This window comes from Hyperolius riggenbachi, chromosome 1 (genome assembly GCF_040937935.1).
Source record: "Hyperolius riggenbachi isolate aHypRig1 chromosome 1, aHypRig1.pri, whole genome shotgun sequence".
Classification (NCBI taxonomy): Eukaryota; Metazoa; Chordata; class Amphibia; order Anura; family Hyperoliidae; genus Hyperolius; species Hyperolius riggenbachi.
In genome coordinates, this window is record NC_090646.1 from 386,249,745 (window position 1) to 386,271,536 (window position 21,792).

The 21,792-nt window shown below is 45.6% G+C and overlaps 2 protein-coding genes across 6 annotated transcripts in view; one reads left to right on the forward strand and one right to left on the reverse strand.

Moving 5' to 3' along the window:
* MLLT3 (MLLT3 super elongation complex subunit) overlaps positions 1-5,936 on the reverse strand; it is a 371,915-nt gene extending 365,979 nt beyond the window's left edge. The window contains exon 1 of one of the 3 annotated variants that reach the window (XM_068234412.1): positions 5,864-5,936. Coding sequence is in view for 1 of the 3 variants with exons in the window: in XM_068234413.1 (XP_068090514.1) it covers positions 1,691-1,693 (3 nt within the window). In the remaining 2 variants the exon portion in view is untranslated. Of the gene's footprint in view, positions 1-1,690; positions 1,889-5,863 lie in introns of those variants that run through there. The other 2 variants (XM_068234413.1, XM_068234411.1) reach the window with 2 other exon arrangements.
* Positions 1-21,792, forward strand: part of FOCAD (focadhesin) — a 256,927-nt gene that overhangs the window by 1,535 nt on the left and 233,600 nt on the right. The window contains exons 1-2 of one of the 3 annotated variants that reach the window (XM_068234403.1): positions 2,001-2,079; positions 6,252-6,320. In XM_068234403.1, coding sequence (XP_068090504.1) covers positions 6,264-6,320 — 57 coding nt within the window. In that variant the 5' untranslated portion in view covers positions 2,001-2,079; positions 6,252-6,263. Of the gene's footprint in view, positions 1-2,000; positions 2,080-2,106; positions 2,131-6,251; positions 6,321-21,792 lie in introns of those variants that run through there. The other 2 variants (XM_068234404.1, XM_068234405.1) reach the window with 2 other exon arrangements.

Genomic DNA, 21,792 nt, shown 5'->3' on the forward strand with positions numbered 1-21,792 from the left:
TCTCCCCCTGAGATTTTTTGTGCCCTAAACTCCACCCCTTAACACAGGCCACACCCCCAATCCCAGCCCTTATTTTCCTACATCACATAAAGAACTAAATGTACGTGAACCTATCAGTGGTGTAAATCAATGAGTGAGCCTGCCAAACAAAATCTTGGACATGGCCCCCATGTACTTTAAAGTGATCCTTAAGTCAAATGTAAAAAATGAGATTTACTCACCTGGGGCTTCCCTCAGCCCCCAGCAGCCGATCGGTGCCCTCGCAGCTCCGCTCCGATGTCCCAGGACCCGCCGGCGAGCACTTCCGGTTTCACCGTCACCGGCCGACAGGCCGCAATAGCAGCATAGGGGGCGATATACAGGCTGGGAACGCGAACAATCACTCGCGTTCCCATGCCTGTCGGCCGGTGACGGCCAAACCGGAAGTGCTCGCCGGCGGGTCCTGGGACATCGGAGCGGAGATGCGAGGGCACCGATCGGCTGCTGGGGGCTGAGGGAAGCCCCAGGTGAGTAAATCTCATTTTTTACATTTGACTTAAGGTTCACTTTAATAATAAAAATTCTTAAACTTATATATATTACCATACAAAACAGTCTATACACAATCGGGGGCTGCACACAATTTACCACCTTAGACTGCCTCAAGTCCACCCCCCACCAACATGAGAAGAGCAGGTGTGTGTGGCCAGAGTGGGTGCGGTGCACAGGAGGCACTGATTAAGCCTCGGATCCCACCCCCCCAACTAGTGATGGGTCGTTCGCGAACGAGCCGGCTCTAAGAGCCGGCTCTTTGCTGCGAACGACAAGAGCCGGTTCTCAGTTTTGAAAGAGCCGATGCCTCAGCCGCACAGCTCTGATTTGCTTTGTAATAAAGGGCGCAGAGGCATGCTGGGAGATGTAGTCCTCCTCTTGCAGCTTGTACGAGTGTATAGGGCGGAGCAGAGCAGTAGGTATTGCCCCAGTCAGAGCAGTCTGGAGTTGTCATGGAGACGGGGCGGCGCTTTTACTCCGATTCTGAGTGGTGTCTAGTGATATTTAATGAAGAGCCGATTCAGAGCCGACTCTTTAATGGGAGCCGATTCAGAAGAGCCGATTCTCCAATAAGAGCCGGAATTCCCATCACTACCCCCAACTACCTGGCTGCGGCTGCCAGACTGTAGCCAAGTGGTGAGTGACATCACACTCTAGCCCTGCTGAGAGAGGGGACATTCAGGGAAGAAGGGTAGCCGCCTCTGCCACATAAGGCGCCTATAGGCACTTGCCTACAGTGCCTTATGGTAAATGCTGCCCTGCGTCCAATCTGCTCCTGATCGATTTTATGCAATAGTGATCTGAAAATCAATCCTGTTATCGATTTGAAGCAGATCGAACAGGCTGGAAATTAGCGGTTTGACCCATCGATCTGATGGGAAATTGCATGGTGTGTACCTAGCATAAAGGACACCTTTCATCAAAGGTTTCAGTTTCCTGGCTCAGCCCTCACCAGTCACCACTGAAGAGCTGACACTGCATATGAGCTAGCTTGCCATCTTTTCCAACAAACATCACATTTATATAAACACACACCTGACATTCGAGAGAATTTCATATTACTTTAAAAGCAACATTTCTGACTGCCAGCCTCTGTTAACAAACACTGTAATCTCATGTTCTGTATTAATAAAATAAAGTAAGCTAAAATAACTCTTGCCATTATGGTTTGTTCTGTCTCCCTGGTGCTATGGAACGTACCAGCCACCGTTCCCTAGAGAAATGACTGCAGCTCTCAAATGTTTAGAGCACATGTTCCATGCTCACTACACTGAAAAAACTGGCACGAATGAACCACATGATCATCATCAACAGAACAGCGCGGCAACCACATCCCATTCCCCGCCAGCTGAGCAGCAGTGCAGTAATTGCGCGCTACTGCTACACACAGCACTTCGTAAAGCCACATCTCTTTCCACTGAGCGAATCAGAGTGCACAAAATCAGAATAGTCCCGCCTTATGTGTCACACGAACCAGTAGCGTAGCAGAGTCTGACTTTCGTCACGCTCAGACCTCACTAGTGTGCGCATCCAGGGTAGATGTGTCAGGTAAGACAAGTGGGAACCGGGAAGCTGCGTGCACGTTGTGCGGACTGCATGGTCAGAGCAGCCTGTGTTTATGCATGGGAGGATGCCTGTGCCTTATCTAGCAGCATATAGTCTGCACGCAGTTATAAGTTAGAACGATGCAGAAGCTGCACTGCAGAGATGTGGCCAAAAGATAGATCCCTCTCAGATCAGAAAGGGATCAATCTGATCGAGTCCTTCCAGACCTCTCACATAGATTTTCATAGCGCCCAACTGTCCCTTTCTTGTAGGGACACTCCATGTTTGGGAACCCAAATCCCTCTGTCCCTCTTTCTTCCTTATTTGTCCCTCTTTCAGGTCTCATGTACAGATAGTGTAAATATATGTATTTTTCTACTGCAAAATGTGTTTCCTTTAACTTTATTCCCATCAATTAAATTGATATATCTTTCTTATTTTCAAATATTAATATGAAGGAAAATTAACCAGGATAAAAAGAACCAGTATAGCATGAATTATAAAACCTTTTTATGAAATATTAAAGGGAACCAGAGATGAAACAAACACACACACACACACACACACCCTCGGGCTTCCTCCAGCCCCATCCACCTGGATTGCTACCACGCTGCCGTGCTTTGCTTTTTTTAAAAAAAAAAAATTATCGCAGGCATCCCTATTGGTGTCTATTATTATCTACTATTGGTGGCTAGTAGGGATGATCATTGAGATGCAAATATTTCTGCGTACATATAGGATTATGTATGTTTTTATGCAAATATATGCAGCTTGAAAATGGACCAATCAAGTCCAACCAAGGTTTAAATTTATTGGTCCAATTTCAAACTATACATTTGCATAAAAAAATACATAATTCTGCATGAACTTGGAAATATTTGCATCTCATTGAGCATCCCTAGAGGTGTGATTGGGGGTGTGGCTTAAGTGTCCCTCTTTCTTATCTGTAGCAGTAGGGTATTGTACCATGTTAGCCATCAGTAAAAGCATGAAGTTTTAAATCAGCAAGCTTTCGGCTTTGCAGCCTTCGTCGGGCTTAAATCCTATTTGCTTGCAGGTTGATGGTACAGACAGCTTTATACATGCAACATCAAAAGGGGATACATAGATTTTTTTTTCAAGCATAAATACATGTCATTAAGATGCCTTAAAGGAGTTATCAGGGAAAATAATAAAATAAGTGCTATTTACCGGGGGCTTCCTCCAGCCCCAAGCTCCCAGCATGTCCCTCGCTTCAGCTCTCCCCGCAGCCGTTCGCCGCAGCTCCGTCCCGGTCACCGGCGATGGCGTCAGGCCAACCTCCCGGTTGGCCTGCGTAGCGGTGCTGTCTATCACCGCCACGTGGGCCGGAGTGGACTGCGCAGTCTGCTCCGGACCACAGGGTGGTGATTGACAGCGCCGCTCACGCAGACGCAGTACAGGGCCTGATGTCATCTCAGGGGACTGGGAGAGAGCTGCGGTGAGGGACATGCTGGGAGCTTAGGGCTGGAGGAAGCCCCCGGAAAGTACCACTTATTTTATTCATTTTTTTCCCCTGATAACTCCTTTAAGTGAAACAGAACATCTAAATGGGGTGGGAGGTTGTTAGCTTAGATAAGAATCCATGTTTACACCATGCTCACAGACCTGGGAGTTGGACTGTCGCAGAGGCATCGTAAATTCTGAGTTCACAAGTTTAGCTATATAGGCTGAGAAAGAGTTTTGGAATTAAATATCCGCACATGAGTATGAGGCTAATGATAATTAATGCCAAAAGTTGCTTATTCTTTTTCTTTTTAGTTAGCCAATAAATGGTATCATCCTGATTTAAAACTTCTTTCTTATCTCAAAAAGTTGGGAGGTATGAGATTTTTAATAGATTTCTGAATGAAATACAGTGTATATTAAGCTGTTGAACCGCCGCATTGCATTGCTATGGGCCATCAATCTACCGCCACTCCTGATAGATATCACCTGTCTGGTACAATTGGTTTTGGCTAAAAATAAATCTAATGATCAGGCTGGCATGTTGAGGCTTTAATTTCTAACAGATATTGATTGCAGTGATAGAATCTGCTGGAAAAAAAAATATGGTATGGGCATCTATTGTGTAGAAGGGCTCAAACTCACTAGATGCCTTTTCTAAGTGCTAATGATTTGAAAAAGCTCTTGCTAATGCAATGATTTTGGGGAATTTTATAAAATCACATTGCTCTAGTGCAGGGGTCTCAAACTCAATTTATCTGGGGGCCGCAGGAGGCAAAGTCAGGATGAGGCTGGGCCTCATAGGGAATTTCACAATCGCGGCGCATCGCCACCTCTGCCCGCCCCTCTCACTCTTCCTTCACAGAGAGAGGCGGCGATCCGTGCAGCTCCGATTGACGTCTGGAGGGGCAGAGCTGAAGCTGGAAGCTCTGCCCCTCCAGGAAATGCCAGCGGATTGCCCCCCGGGCGATTTGGGGGCTCTGCAGCCCTCGTTTAGCGGCGGGGATGCGGCGGATTACTTGGGAGCACTGAAGCGAACTATAAGGAAGCTTTTGCTGGCGAGGGCCACAAAATATTGTATCGAGGGCCGCGAGTTTGAGACCCCTGCTCTAGTGGGATCATACCCTTAGCATTACATTAGCAAGAGCTTTTCAAATCACAAAGTGCTCAGAAAAGTGCTCCTAGTGGTTCCGGGCCGATATAACACTTATAGATGCTACCTGAGACAATTGTGCTAGTAGTCCGTTGCCCCATTATAGGACAGTCTTTTGCAGTTTTCCGCCCCAGCAGCAAAGCACAATACCCAGGCTTCCCCAATACACATTAGTAGTGGAGTATGTGGGGGTTCATAATTGTTTCACCTGTTGCGCCAGCACATTTACTTGTTTATCAAGTGGGTGGGTCTCATCATGGCTCTTTATTATGCCATGTAAAATTTTTCAGTGCTTTGCTGATCGCCGCTGATTAGCAAAGTGTTGTGTACAATGTATCCCTTGCTGTTCCTAACCTGCTGGCTTGCACATAGGACACCGTATAGTTATGCTGAGTGTTCAGAAACAGTGTCATGGCTGTAGAGAGGCATGAGAAGGCTCTTGATTAGAATCTAGATTGAAGACACCCCAACACTTCTGCACCACCTTAAAAATTAAATTATAATAATGTTTTTCCCATATGTTTTTAATGTAATTTTTTTTGTTTGCCATTGATTAATATCTTTCTGATATTCAGTTGGCTGCTGCAGCATGTGCACAGCACCAATTCCAAAATGCACTGCACAGGTGCAGTGTTCTTTCCAAACATTATTATTAGTCCAGTGTGGTAAAGAAGTTACTGAGTGGTCACAAATGTCCCCCATAATATGTCTCAAAGGCTTTTATTACCCTGGTACACTGGCTCACCTTCCAGTAGGCATCAAAATTGGTCTCAACATTTTTTTTTCAATTTTTTGTAAATATACCTCTAAGCTTGTATGCGAAGTAATACATCAACCAATGTCAAAAAGAACATAATGTAAAAGGCTTATGTACATCAGCCCTTCCAATACTTTAGACATTGTTTTTGCACTTTACATTGCTGTATCAGTAAAGGCCAGTTTGTGCAAAAAAAAATAAATTATATATATATATATATATATATATATTTATATATTGTAGGAATATTGTATGTATAGTAAATGATTCTTGGATTAGTGTTAAAGAAAATATACTAATACATGTTACTAGTCTTTTTCTATATTTTTTTTTTTATTTAAAAAAAATCAGCTTTTCAGACTCAAACAACAAATAGGCATTTTGGCAGATAAAAACCTCAAGAAGTAACTTACATTTTAAGCAGTTGGTATGGCTTTGTAGCTAGTCGTGTTAGTGGATACTTCAGAGTAGACACAGTTGTGCATTTGCTTCACATATGGACAACTGGCTCTTTCCGTCTTGGTAAAGAGAGGTCTGTTGTCAGCTGGTGGCATGTACATGAATGTGAAAACACCCATACTGCTACTATTAGATAAGTGCTTGTAGAGGGCGTGTTTCTTACTTTGACTCTACAAGCACACCCTGCCTAATTGTCATTTTTTGCCATTATCCTTACTGTTCAGAATATAAATGCTCCCTTTTAGCAGCTTGCTATTTTGCAGGTATATTTGCCAGCTACGCTTTTCATAATTTAGAATGATGTGGCATTAATGAAAGCATGCACATTCTTGTGTTTTTCAGTAACTCTAGAAAATGTCAGAAGATTTGAAGAAAAGGTTACAGTTTCCAAACCCTCTTATTCAGACACAGGTATTTTTTTAGAGTGTGTGTGTGTGTGTGTGTGTGTGTGTGTGTGTGTGTGTGTGTGTGTGTGTGTGTGTGTGTGTGCCCATACACCACAGGCAGATTCCCAATAAGTTTCTTGCCGAAATCAATCTGGAATTGGGCTTGTGATGCCGCATGTGGTAATGTGCCCCCACCCTGTGTCCAATATAGTATACATTACCTGTCCACGTCAGCCACTGGCTTCGTCATCCGTACAAACGTGCCCCACATGGTTGCCGGAGTAACGTGGGCATGTGTGTGATGTCACACGCGCCCACCTATACGCCACCAACCACGCACGGCGCGTATATGGACAGAGCCTGGAGTCAGCAGCGGATGTACTGTGTGTATATATATATATATATATATATATATATATATATATATATATACTGTAATGTATACTGCACTGGGAACCAGGGAGGCACATTGGGGAGGACATTGCCAGGAGTCTTGTCACGTTTGTTTCTCATCGCGACATCACCAGCTATTACTGCCGCGCACCCTATCATCCATAATGTACCGACATCTTGCAGCATGTCTGATTGACACGCTCGGCCGAAAATTGGTTGCATCGTCAATCGGACATGCACTTGGCGGCACTGATTTTTATCTGATTTTGATAACAATTATCGAATCGGACGGTCGATCGGCCACCTGGTCGATAGATGTATGGCCACCTTTATTTTGTTTATACATCTTATTTTGTCAGTGTTTGTGTCAGGCCAGTCAGTGTGCTTGAGCAATCAAGCACTTTAATGACACAACTTTGATTAGATAGTTGCAACACTTAAAAGAATGTCCTAATTTGGTCATTGTGTCTATTCAGAGGATCTTGTGCTCCATTTAACTGTGTAAGCAGCCAGAACCCGTGATAAAACGCTGTGCTGAGATGACAATCAAATGGAATTGTACTTTAATTAAACCCAAGAGTAGTTTTGCTCTGTTTCCAGGAATTGGCCAACAACTGTTTTGGTATTTTGTATTTGTTAGTAATAGCATTATGTGTATTTAGATACTTGCAAGGCTAAACTTCCATAGGGGCAAACTGGACGATTTCTCCAGGGCCCTGGGCATCAGGGGGGCCCTTAAGTCAGGGGTCACACACTATATTGACCAGACCTGTGTAGTCTAATGTTGGTGAAAAGATTCACCCACAGTATTTGGGAACTAAAGATGCATACTTGTATTTCTCCTTCATGATGCTGGCCAAACATGGAACATCTGAAATCTCCCAACTTTGCTTGCTGATAGACCAGTCCCCCACAATCAAACCTAAGCCCAAATGTTCAAGGCAGTATTCCTCTTCTCTCGGCTTCCTATTTTCCCCTACACGAGTGTACTGCAGAGCAGCATGGGGAAGGACCTTGAACAGGGTATAATTCAGGGCAGTGGAGTCGGTACAAAAATCTTCCGACTCCTCAATTTATGAAATCACTGACTCCAACCGTACCCAAAATGGCTCCGACTCCTTAGTCTAATACTTACCAGGGCTGTGGATTTTATACACAAATCATCCGACTCCAGCTCTCGACTCCGACTCCTCAGTTTATGAAATCACTGACTCTGACTCCGGGTACCCAAAATTGTTCCGACTCCACAGCCCTGGTATAATTACCAGTTCTGTGCAGGACTGTGGAGTCGAGGAGTTGGAGCAATTTTTGGGTACCTGCAGTCGGAGTCAGGGAAAAAATGCACCAACTCCTAATGAATTTAAACTGTAATTAAAGGAACACTCCCGCAAAACAATTCATTTTTAAGCACCCCCCCAGTAGTTACATCAATCATATAGATGCTTCACTGTGTAATTGTTTTAATTTTAATGTATGTTCTTTTAAACATCTATATGACTCTGTATCCTGTCAGCGTCAGTCCCTGCAGTATCGCTGACGGGAGATCCGGGAATAACCCGATCTCCTAAAGCTGCTCTGCGATTGCGAGTCATTGGAAAAAAGCATAGCGCGTGAATGAATACATAGGGAGAGCAGCTCCAGCGGCTCATTGCGCAGCCGTACAAGGCGAAACAGCGGCGGTGATTGAATGGAGGGGGGGAGCGGCTCACTTTGCAGCCGTGACTGCACTGACAGCTGTCTCCCCGAATGCCTGGCTGCAGGGAAGATAGTGCGGGGGGCCTTTGGCTGGACAGTGCGTGAGTTTACACAGGAATGGCAGTTAGGGGGAGAGAGGACTAAACCATCTGTCATCTATTTTACAATACCTGACAAGCCTCCCCTACATAGATTTTTAGTTACAGAAGTTCCGTCAGCGATACTGCAGGGACTGACGCTGACAGGATACAGAGTCATATAGATGTTTAAAAGAACATACATTAAAATTAAAACAATTACACAGTGAAGCATCTATATGATTGATGTAACTACTGGGGGGGGGTGCTTAAAAATGAATTGTTTTGCGGGAGTGTTCCTTTTAACCTGCCTGGCGTTTTATTAAGATCGCCAGGCAGGCTGCGGGAGGGTTTTTTTTTAATAAAAAAAAAACTATTTCATGCAGCCAACTGAAAGTTGGCTGCATGAAAGCCCACTAGAGGGCGCTCCGGAGGCGTTCTTCCGATCGCCTCCGGCGCCCAGAATAAACAAGGAAGGCCGCAATGAGCGGCCTTCCTTGTTTTGCTTACATCGTCGCCATAGCGACGAGCGGAGTGACGTCATCGACGTCAGCCGACGTCCTGACGTCAGCCGCCTCCGATCCAGCCCTTAGCGCTGGCCGGAACTTTTTGTTCCGGCTACGCTGGGCTCAGGCGGCTGGGGGGACCCTCTTTCGCCGCTGCTCGCGGCGGATCGCCGCAGAGCGGCGGCGATCAGGCAGCACACGCGGCTGGCAAAGTGCCGGCTGCGTGTGCTGCTTTTTATTTGAGCCAAATCGGCCCAGCAGGGCCTGAGCGGCAGGCTCCGGCGGTACTGGACGAGCTGAGCTCGTCCAGACCGCCCAGCAGGTTAAGTAGAAACTATGATAAAATGTTCTATTTCTCAGATAATAGTCATCATAAATAATTTATTTATACAGTAATAGCTCTGCTTAGTCCACAAAAATGAAATAAGCCAATCAAAAAATAGTTACTTGTGCTGCTTCAATAAAGCAGTCCCCGTATTTTTAAAGTCAGATATACATATCTGATTGTGACTGTATATATGATGTTTACACAGGAATCTTTTATTTATACTAAATAACATCTATGCTGTTAGAATAAAGCTTGATGTGTAGCTGTGTCACTGATAGAGATGGTCAATGAGATGGAAATAATTCTGCGCTGATGCTGGTTTATACAAATTTATGCACTCCCTTTGCTCATGAAATCAAATAATTTAATATGTTGTTAAAATTTGGTTTGATGACTATGAATTAAAGGGTACCTGAGACGGATGAAATGAAAAATGCTATACATACCCGGGGCTTCCTTCAGCCCCCGCCATCTGGATCTTCTGCTATGAGTCCCGGTAATTCAGCCAGTCAATGCAGTCCGGCCGTTTGACGCTCCCACAGCCAGGAGCATTCTGCACCTGCGCAATAGTGCTGTGCAAGTGTAGTACGCTCCCAGCAGTGGAGTGTGTGCTTGCACACTACGCCCGACTGGCTCAAGTACCTGGACCCATAGCAGAAGATCCAGGTGGCGGAGGAGGACAGCGAGTGACTGATTAGCCAGAAGGGGGTTGGAGGAAGCCCCAGGTATGTATAAAACTTTAATTTTATCTGTCTCAGGTTTACCTGCAGAGTACCTGCACATCACTCTTACATGTACCCACAGTTACATTGCCTAGGGCCTTATAGATGTTCTTTGTTCCTGTCTGTAACTTCTACAAGTACTCTTAGGGCCTGTTTCCACTACACGCAGATTGGATGCAGAATTGATGCAGGAAAACTGACTCCAATAAATGCCTATGGGCCTATTTCCACTAAACGTGGTTTTTCTGATGCAGTTTTTCCCATAGACATTCATTGGAGTCAGATTTTCTGCATCCAATCTGCGTGTAGTGGAAACCGGCCCTTACCAAGGACTAGTTTTAGTCTATCACTAAAAGTATTAGAGGCAGAAGATCCGCCGGATATCCAGGTAACTGGTATTTTTTAAAAGGGAATAAATATGGCAGCCTCCATATCCCTCTCACTTCAGTTGTCTTTTTTTAAAATTCCTAAGTGTTGGCAGTGAAAGAGACTCTGAAGCGAGAATAAATCTCGTTTCAGAGCTCATAGTTAGCAGGGGCATGTGTGCCCCTGCTAAAACGACGCTATCCCGCGGCTAAACGGGGGTCCCTTCACCCCCAAACCCACCCCCGCAAGACTTAGTCGTTAACTTAGTCGTGAATTTCTTCTTCCTGGAGGCAGGGCTAACGGCTGCAGCCCTGCCTCTAGTCGCGTCTTTCAGACGCGCATCGCCGCCTCTCCCCCGCCCCTCTCAGTGAAGGAAGACTGAGAGGGGCGGGGGAGAGGCGGAGGTACGCGTCTGATAGACGCGCAGGAGGCAGGGCTGCGGCGGTAAGCCCTGCCCCAATGCGGAAGCGCTCCCCGGCTGTACGGAGGGAATTTGGGGGTGAAGGGACCCCCGTTAAGCCGCGGGATAGCGGCGTTTTAGCAGGGGCACGCGTGCCCCTGCTATCTATGAGGTCTGAAGCGAGATTTATTCTCGCTTCAGACTCTCTTTAAGCGATGCATTTTATGTTACATACTTTCAATCAACAAGATTGTAATATGCAAATTAGAGGAGTCAGAGTCGGTGGAAACCTAACCTGAGGAGTCGGAGTCTGTGGATTTTTGTTCCATCTCCACAGCCCTGGTTCTGTGCAGCACCTTCCAGTGATCACTACATGATTTGCCTATTCTTATCTTCCATGAGCTGTTGTGACTTTCTTGGCCGTTAGTATGTGACATCATCTGGCAAAAGTGGGAAAATGGTAATGGGCACACAACAGAGGGTTTGACAGATGGGAGAAATGCCTATACTTGTTCTTATAAGTGGGATAACAATGTGGTGATATTTGTTTTGGAGTAATAAGGGTGAAGCTATGCTTACTAAAGGGAGGGACAATGGGCTCTATTCACAATCAGTTTCTGCATGCGGAAATGCACTTGCGGTAAATTCCCGACTGAAATGAGACCATCTTGACATTCACAAAATTGCATGCATGAACATTTACCGCATGCGTAAAATTTTACGCATTAACTATACACATGCGGTAAAAGTCCGCAAAAGTCGCTAGTTCCCACAAAAAAAAATCAGAATTCACAAAAAAAAGGCGCCTTATTTCTGACTTAAAGGGATACTGTAGGGGGGTCGGGGGAAAATGAGCTGAACTTACCCGGGGCTTCTAATGGTCCCCCGCAGACATCCTGTGTTGGCGCAGCCGCTCCCCAATGCTCCAGCCCCGCCTCCGGTTCACTTCTGGAATTTCTGACTTTAAAGTCAGAAAACCACTGCGCCTGCGTTGCCGTGTCCTCGCTCCCGCTGATGTCACCGGGAGTGTACTGCGCAGACACAGACCATACTGGGCCTGCGCTGTGCGCTCTTGATGACATCAGCAGGATCGAGGACACGGCAACGCAGGCGCAGTGGTTTTCTGACTTTAAAGTCAGAAATTCCAGAAGTGAACCGGAGGCAGGGCCGGAGCATTGGGGAGTGGCTGCGCGGGCACAGGATGTCTGCGAGGGACCATTAGAAGCCCCAGGTAAGTTCAGCTCATTTTCCCCCGACCCCCCCTACAGTATCCCTTTAAAGAGAACCCGAGGTGGGTTTGAAGAATATTATCTGCATACAGAGGCTGGATCTGCCTATACAGCCCAGCCTCTGTTGCTATCCCAAAACCCCTTAAGGTCCCCCTGCACTCTGCAATCCCTCATAAATCACAGCCACGCTGCTGACAAACAGCTTGTCAGAGCTGGCTGTGTTTATCTCTATAGTGTCAGTCTGCTGCTCTCCCCGCCTCCTGCAGAACTCCAGTCCCCGCCTGCATCCCTTCCCTCCCTGCTGATTGGAGGGAAGGGACGGGGGCAGGGACCGGAGCTATGCAGGAGGCGGGGGAGCAGCTGAGACTGACACTACAGATGTAAACACAGCCTCACAGCACGGCTGTGATTTATGAGGGATTGCAGAGTGCAGGGGGACCTTAGGGGAGTTTGGGATAGCAACAGAGGCTGGGCTGTATAGGCAGATCTAACCTCTGTATGCAGATAACATTCTTTAAACACACCTCGGGTTCTCTTTAACGACTGATTTTTTATTTTTTTTTAATCACCTACTAGTACTTGGTGATATATTTAGCTTCCCATTGACTTAAATGGAGTCTGGAGCCTTGAGTGCCGTGTTTGCTGGACTTTAAATTTTTTTTTTTTTTGGTACAATATTTTTTTTTTGCCACTTTTTTTCCGCATGTTTACAATGTAATTACGCATGTTTCCCCAATTTTTTCACGCATTGTTACCGCATGCGGGAAACATGCGGAGCAACTGTATCTGTCCTTCAAGCCTGGCACTCAAGACCCATCCGCATCCATAAATGCGTGTCTAGTGGATTTTCAAAATTGGATGAACACCAGCTGGCTGAGGCTGAACTCTGACAAAACAGAGGTGTTGGTGGTAGGTGGTCCACACATGATGGATAAAGTTCAAAACGCTCACCACCTCAAACTAGCAATTGGGGGAGATACCATACAGTATAAAGACTCTGTGCGAAACCTTGGGGTGATCCTGGATGGAAATCTAAAACTCAGACAGCAGGTATCAGCTGTCGTCAAGTCTTCCTTCTTCCATCTAAGACATATAGCGAAAATCAAACACCTTATCCCAGCTGAAGACCTACCTACCCTGGTTCATGCATTTGTATCCTCCCGCCTAGACTACTGCAACACCCTGTTCATTGGATCTACAGATAAGGTTGTGTGCCCCTTACAATTAGTACAGAATGCTGCAGACAGACTCCTAGCCAATACCCCCCGCAGCTCACACATCACCCCAGTACTGCAAACTCTTCACTGGTTGCCAGTAAAATGGAGAATCAATTTTAAGATCTGCCTGCTGACATTCAAGGCTCTAAACCACATGGGACCCAAATACATAGCGGATCTATTGGAACTTTATGCCCCTCCACGCACTCTCCGCTCTGCCAACAAGATGAAGCTGGTTATTCCCAGGATACACTTAACATTTGGTGCCCGGGCATTTTCCTATGCAGCCCCTACTCTATGGAACTCACTTCCACAATCAGTACGAGAGGCTCCTTCTCTGGACAGCTTTAAAAAAAGGCTAAAAACTCACCTCTTTTCCCTAGCCTTTGAGACTGCATAATGCAGGGTCACAGCGCTTTAAGTCCCCAGGGAGAAAAGCGCTATAGAAATATTATTGTTGTTGTTATTGGTATTTTTAGTGAATGTGGAAAAAAATGCGGAAATTATTCTTTGCGGTAATACAGGGAGTGCAGAATTATTAGGCAATTTTGTATTTTTGAGGAATAATTTTATTATTGAACAACAACCATGTTCTCAATGAACCCAAAAAACTCATTAATATCAAAGCTGAATATTTTTGAAAGTAGTTTTTAGTTTTAGCTATTTTAGGGGGATATCTGTGTGTGCAGGTGACTATTACTGTGCATAATTATTAGGCAACTTAAAGAGTAACTGTTAGCCCCCAAATTGAAATTTAAAACACTATTGCAATGTTTTATTTATTATATAAGTGAGCCAAAAAGCCAATGTACAAGTTAAAAATCAATCTAATTTTGTTACTATCTAACCTTTTCCCCCAGCTCCGGACACAAGTCGCATATCAGATACTGTAGCATGCAGAGCATGCCTATGTCTGGCCGACCCCCCCTCTCCCCCCCAGGACCAGGTGCCAATATATTCTCCCCACCGCAGCTGACCGCTCTGACACGGAGACAGAGCGGCAGCACTTCCAGCACCGTCACCGCAGAGCAGCCGCCGCCGAGTCACATGTGAGAGAATCACATGTGAGAGATGCACGGCGCTGGCTGCTCTGCGGTGCTGCTCTGGAAGTGCTGCCGCTCTGTCTCCGTGTCAGAGCGGTCAGCTGCGGTGGGGAGAATATATTGGCACCTGGTCCTGGGGGGGAGAGGGGGGTCGGCCAGACATAGGCATGCTCTGCATGCTATAGTATCTGATATGCGGCTTGCGTCCGGAGCTGGGGGAAAAGGTTACATAGTAACAAAATTAGATTGATTTTTAACTTGTGCATTGGCTTTTTGGCTCACTTATATAATAAATAAAACATTGCAATAGTGTTTTAAATTTCAATTTGGGGGCTAACAGTTACTCTTTAACCACTTGAGGACCACAGTCTTTCTACTCCTTAAGGACCAGGCACTTTTTTTCCATTCAGACCACTGCAGCTTTCACGGTTTATTGCTCAGTCATACAACCTACCACCTAAATGAATTTTACGCCCTTTTCTTCTCACTAATAAAGCTTTCTTTTGGTGCTATTTGATTGCTGCTGCGATTTTTACTTTTTATTATATTCATCAAAAAAGACATGAATTTTGGCAAAAAAATTATTTTTTTAACTTTCTGTGCTGACATTTTTCAAATAAAGTAAAATTTCTGTATACATGCAGCGCGAAAAATGTGGACAAACATGTTTTTGATTAAAAAAAAAAACCCATTCAGCTTATATTGATTGGTTTGGGTAAAAGTTATAGCGTTTACAAACTATGGTGCAAAAAGTGAATTTTCCCATTATCAAGCATCTATGACTTTTCTGACCCCCTGTCATGTTTCATGAGGGGCTAGAATTCCAGGATAGTATAAATACCCCCCAAATGACCCCATTTTGGAAAGAAGACATCCTAAAGTATTCACTAAGAGGCATAGTGAGTTCATAGAAGATATTATTTTTTGTCACAAGTAAGCGGAAAATGACACTTTGTGACAAAAAAAAAAAAGTTTCCACCTTTAGGATTTCACAGGTCATTTTGAGACATTTCGTTTCATGACTACTCCTCACGGTTTAGGGCCCCTAAAATGCCAGGACAGTATAGGAACCTCACAAATGACCCCATTTTAGAAAGAAGACACCCCAAGGTATTCTGTTAGTAGTATGGGGAGTTCATAGAAGATTTTATTTTTCGTCACAAGTTAGCGGAAAATGACACTTTGTGAAAAAACCCAATAAAAATCAATTTCCGCTAACTTGTGACAAAACATAAAATCTTCAATGAACTCCCCATACTACTAACGGAATACCTTGGGGTGTCTTCTTTCTAAAATGGGGTCATTTGTGGGGTTCCTATACTGTCCTGGCATCCAAACCCACCAGCTCGTATGCCCTGGCAAACCTGATTTATCCATTCACACCGATCGATGTGGATGAACAAATCATTGCCAGAGTTCTTTTTTGAGACAAAGTGCTTGCCAAAGCATATGAAACCCCAACACCACTCCTCGGCCCATATGCCTCGGCAAACGTATCTTTTTGACTGCTGAGGAGAAATCTCGTCCTGCAGCGCTGCATGCACCGACTTGTGTGTAAGCTGACAGACGCGCAATGTTCTGTCAGGATGCACCATCAGTGCTGCAGCTGGTTAGTCGTTCGCTCGGTCCACCTGGAAGGTTATTGGATGGAAAAAGGAAAAAAAATACAAAAAAAAACAAAACAAGCAAGCAGCAAAGCAATTACTTCATTAACATTAACCACTTCCCGACCGCCTAACGCACAGAGGCGGCCGGGAAGTGTGCCCTGCAAGGACCAGCTCACCCACAGAGGCGGCGGTCCTTGTAAGGGCATGGGCGGAGCGATCGCGTCATCCGTGACGCGATCCTCCGCTGGCGCCTGCCGCCGCTCACCCGCCGCAACATCCCGCCGGCCATACGGAAGCGCCGGCGGGATGTTAACCCCGCGATCGCCGCATACAAAGTGTATAATACACTTTGTAATATTTACAAAGTGTATTATACAGGCTGCCTCCTGCCCTGGTGGTGCCAGTGTCCGAGGGACCACCAGGGCAGGCTGCAGCCACCCTATGTAGCACCCAAGCACACTGATTTCCCCCCTCCTGCCCCAGATCGCCCACAGCACCCTTCAGGACCCCCCTCTGCCCACCCCCCAGACCCCTGTTTGCACCCAATCACCCCCCTAATCACCCATCAATCACTCCCTGTCACTATCTGTCAATGCTTTTTTTTTTTTTTTTTTTTTTACCCCCCTGCCCCCTGCCCCCTCCTGATCACCCCCCCCCCCACCCCTCCAGATTCTCCCCAGCCCCCCCCCCCTGTGTACTGTATGCATCTATCCCCCTTATCACCTGTCAATCACCCATCAATCACCCCCTGTCACTGCCACCCATCAATCAGCCCCTAACCTGCTCCTTGCAGGCAATCTGATCACCCACCCACACCAATAGATCGCCCGCAGATCCGACATCAGATCACCACCCAAGCGCAGTGTTTACATCTATTTTCTCCTCTAAACACCCACTAATTACCCATCAATCACCACCTGTCACTGTTACCCATCAGATCAGACCCTAATCTGCCCCTTGCGGGCACCCAATCACCCGCCTACACGCTCAGATTGCCCTCAGACCCCCCCTTATCAATTCGCCAGGGCATTATTTACATCTGTTCTTCCCTGTAATAACCCACTGATCACCTGTCAATCACCCATCAATCACCCCCTGTCACTGCCACCCATCAATCAGCCCCTAACCTGCCCCTAGCGGGCAATCTGATCACCCACCCACACCAATAGATCGCTGCAGATCCGACGTCCGATCACCTCCCAAGTGCAGTGTTTACATCTGTTCTCTACCCTAAACACCCACTAATTACCCATCAATCACCCCCTGTCACTGCTACCTATCAGAATAGACCCCTATCTGCTCCTAGGGCACTCAATCACCCGCCCACACCCTTAGAACGCCCTCAGACCCCAGCCCTGATCACCTCGCCAGTGCATTGCTTGCATCTATTCCCCCCTCTAATCACACCTTGAGACACCCATCAATCACCTCCTGTCACCCCCTAGCACACCTACCCATCAGATCAGGCCCTAATTTGCCCCGTGTGGGCTCCTGATCACTCGGCCAAACCCTCAGATCCCCCTCAGACCCCCTTCCGATCACCTCCCCAGTGCATTGATTGCATCTATTTTCCCCTCTAACCACCCCCTGAGACACCCTCAATCACCTCCTGTCACCCCCCCTAACACTCCTATCCATCAGATCAGGCCCAATACAACCTGTCATCTAAAAGGCCACCCTGCTTATGACCGGTTCCACAAAATTCGCCCCCTCATAGACCACCTGTCATCAAAATTTGCAGATGCTTATACCCCTGAACAGTCATTTTGAGACATTTGGTTTCCAGACTACTCACGGTTGTAGGCCCGTAAAATGCCAGGGCGGTATAGGAACCCCACAAGTGACCCCATTTTAGAAAAAAGACACCCCAAGGTATTCTGTTAGGTGTATGACGAGTTCATAGATTTTTATTTTTTGTCAAAAGTTAGCAGAAATTGATTTTTATTGTTTGTTTGTTTTTCACAAAGTGTCATTTTTCACTAACTTGTGACAAAAAATAAAATCTTCTATGAACTCGCCATACACCTAACGGAATACCTTGGGGTGTCTTCTTTCTAAAATGGGGTCACTTGTGGGGTTCCTATACTGCCCTGGCATTTTAGGGGCCCTAAACCGTGAGGAGTAGTCTAGAAAACAAATGCCTCAAAATGACCTGTGAATAGGACGTTGGGCCCCTTAGCGCACCTAGGCTGCAAAAAAGTGTCACACATGTGGTACCGCCGTACTCAGGAGAAGTAGTATAATGTGTTTTGGGGTGTATTTTTACACATACCCATGCTGGGTGGGAGAAATCTCTCTGTAAATGGACAATTGTGTGTAAAAAAAAAAATTGTCATTTACAGAGATATTTCTCCCACCCAGCATGGGTATGTGTAAAAATACACCCCAAAACACATTATACTACTTCTCCTGAGTACAGCGGTACCACATGTGTGGCACTTTTTTACACCCTAAGTACGCTAAGGGGCCCAAAGTCCAAAGAGTACCTTTAGGATTTCACAGGTCATTTTGCGACATTTGGTTTTTAAGACTACTCCTCACGGTTTAGGGCCCCTAAAATGCCAGGGCAGTATAGGAACCCCACAAATGACCCCATTCTAGAAAGAAGACACCCAAAGGTATTCTGTTAGGAGTATGGTGAGTTCATAGAAGATTTTATTTTTTGTCACAAGTTAGCAGAAAATGACACTTTGTGAAAAAAAACAATTAAAATCAATTTCCGCTAACTTGTGACAAAAAAATAAAAACTTCTATGAACTCACCATACTCCTAACGGAATACCTTGGGGTGTCTTCTTTCTAAAATGAGGTAATTAGTGGGGTTCCTATACTGCCCTGGCATTTTAGGGGCCCTAAACCGTGAGGAGTAGTCTTGAAACAAAAATGACCTGTGAAATCCTAAAGGTACTCATTGGACTTTGGGCCCCTTAGCGCAGTTAGGGTGCAAAAAAGTGCCACACATGTGGTATCGCCGTACTCAGGAGAAGTAGTATAATGTGTTTTGGGGTGTATTTTTACACATACCCATGCTGGGTGGGAGAAATACCACTGTAAATGACAATCTTTTGATTTTTTTTTTTTACACACAATTGTCCATTTACAGAGAGATTTCTCCCACCCAGCATGGGTATGTATAAAAATACACCCCAAAACACATTATACTACATCTCCTGAGTACGGCGATACCACATGTGTGGCACTTTTTTGCACCCTAACTGCGCTAAGGGGCCCAAAGTCCAATGAGTACCTTTAGGATTTCACAGGTCATTTTGAGAAATTTCGTTTCAAGACTACTCCTCACGGTTTAGGGCCCCTAAAATGCCAGGACAGTATAGGAACCCCACAAATGACTCCATTTTAGAAAGAAGACACCCCAAGGTATTCTGTTAGTAGTACGGTGAGTTCATAGAAGATTTTATTTTTTGTCACAAGTTAGCGGAAATTGATTTTTATTGTTTTTTTTCACAAAGTGTCATTTTCCGAGGCGCTCAAACTTATTGCTTGACCCACTGAGTTGTGCTCCCATTTTTGCCTGAGGAAGCGGGGTCACGCCCGCGAAACGCGTTGCATTTGTGGAGTTGAATAAATTACTTGACAATTCTATTTTATTGAGACTCAAGTGAGTTTTCTTTTTTTGTAAGAGGGAGGTGAGTCCACCTTAACATCCCCCTCTTATTTTAAGCGGTTTTTAAAACGTTTTACTCTACTCTGGCGCCTCTGTATACCGAGTTTTTGCCGAATATCTTCTATGAACTCACTATGCCTCTCAGTGAATACTTTGGGATGTCTTCTTTCCAAAATGGGGTCATTTGGGGGGGTATTTATACTATCCTGGAATTCTAGCCCCTCATGAAACATGACAGGTGGTCAGAAAAGGCAGAGATGCTGGAAAATGGGAAAATTCACTTTTTGCACCATAGTTTGTAAACGCTATAACTTTTACCCAAACCAATCAATATAGGCTGAATGGGTTTTTTTTTTTAATCAAAAACATGTTTGTCCACATTTTTCGCGCTGCATGTATACAGAAATTTTACTTTATTTGAAAAATGTCAGCACAAAAAGTTAAAAAAAAACATTTTTTTGCCAAAATTCATGTCTTTTTTGATGAATATAATAAAAAGTAAAAATCACATCAGCAATCAAATAGCACCAAAAGAAAGCTTTATTAGTGACAAGAAAAGGAGCCAAAATTCATTTAGGTGGTAGGTTGTATGAGCGAGCAATAAACCGTGAAAGCTGCAGTGGTCTGAATGGAAAAAAAGTGGCCGGTCCTTAAGGGGTGTAAAGCCCTAGGTCCTCAAGTGGTTAATAAACTTTGAACTTTTTTAATAAAAACCTTAACATTGCAAACTAAACATTAGCTTCTTTGCTTACCTGTTTTTTTTTTTTAACTTACCTCCCGAGGACAAACCTCTCCTCCCCCATGGGACAATGTGCGAAGTGCAAATCGCACAGAGTTGTGGCGAAGTACATTACGCATTTTGTCCCAAGTGAAAGGAGAGGTTTCTGGCAGCCCTGTGTATTACGATCTCTCGAAACCAGATGTTTGGTTTCACACTGCATATTGACATATCCGGTGGGTCGAGCCCGCCGCACCGTATCGTCCAAAACAGACCTTCAGGGAATACCACAAGAGTAGCATTCGGCCTAGTAATGGACTGCGTCGCCATAGACTAACATGACTTCCGGGCCGATCGAAATTGCCACAGAAGCCACGCAGTAACGTAGGCATGTACTAGCGTTAAGTCGAGCACTTCCGGCGTAGGGGGGGACCGCAAAGTGTGACTTTCGCTAGGCATTTTGCCCTAACGCATCGCAGCAGTGTGAAATAGCACTGAGAGACCCTTGTGTGCCTACCGCTGTGTCTGTAGTTCCCTACTCTCTAATAGTGTACCTGCTCGTGGGACCTCTCAAAACACTCCCCTAGGCATAGGCCAGGCTGGTCAGGGCAGCGGGGACAATAAACAGTGGTGTCACGCCTTGTTCCAGCCCTGCTGCAGACACGACAACGTTTTCTTCGGATTCGGTGACCTGGGGTACTCGGAATCGGATAGGCGTAATGCCTTCCATGCAGCCGGCTAGTTGCATCTTGGGGTTGGGCCCGGACACCTCCTGGATACAGGAGTTCCATAGTGATCTGTCTCTGAAATTTTAGAAACGATCCAGTTCTCACAGCCTTACTGTAGAGAACAAAGCTGTTGTAAACTGCCAATTGAAATAAATAAAAGGACACTTTTTTTATACCAGCGCCTTGTTTTGCGGGAAAGTAAATAGGGCGCTAACCTCTGGTCATTGAAGTCCACCCCTCCCATGTTGGTATTCTACTCGTGGACGACAAGGGGTTTTTCAATGACCTCAGTTCGCCGTTGAATTTGGACTGTCGTGTCTGCGTGAATGGTGGACAGAAAGTAAACGTCCCTCTTGTCCTTCCATTTTACCGCGAGCAGGTCGTCAGCACTCAATGCGGCCCTCTGCCCCCGTTGAACTTTGGTGGTAATGAGCCGTTGGGGGAAGCCCCGGCGACTATGCCGCACGGTGCCACAGCATCGGATTCCTTCTAACTTTAAGTGCTGAAAGAGGGCCACACTTGTGTAATAATTGTCCACATAAAGATGGTTTTTTTCCTTCTGGAACAAGGGTGACACCAAGTCCCACACAACCTTTCCACTGCTCCCCAGGTAGTCAGGGCATCCGACCGGCTCCAATTTGGAGTCTTTTCCCTCATAGACCCTAAAATAAGATGTATAGCCTGTGGCCCTTTCACAGAGCTTATACAGTTTCACCCCATACCGGGCGCGCTTGCTTGGGATGTACTGTTTGATACCAAGGCGCCCGGTAAAACGTATGAGGGACTCGTCTACGCAGATTTGCTGTTCAGGGGTATAAGCATCTGCAAATTTTGATGACAGGTG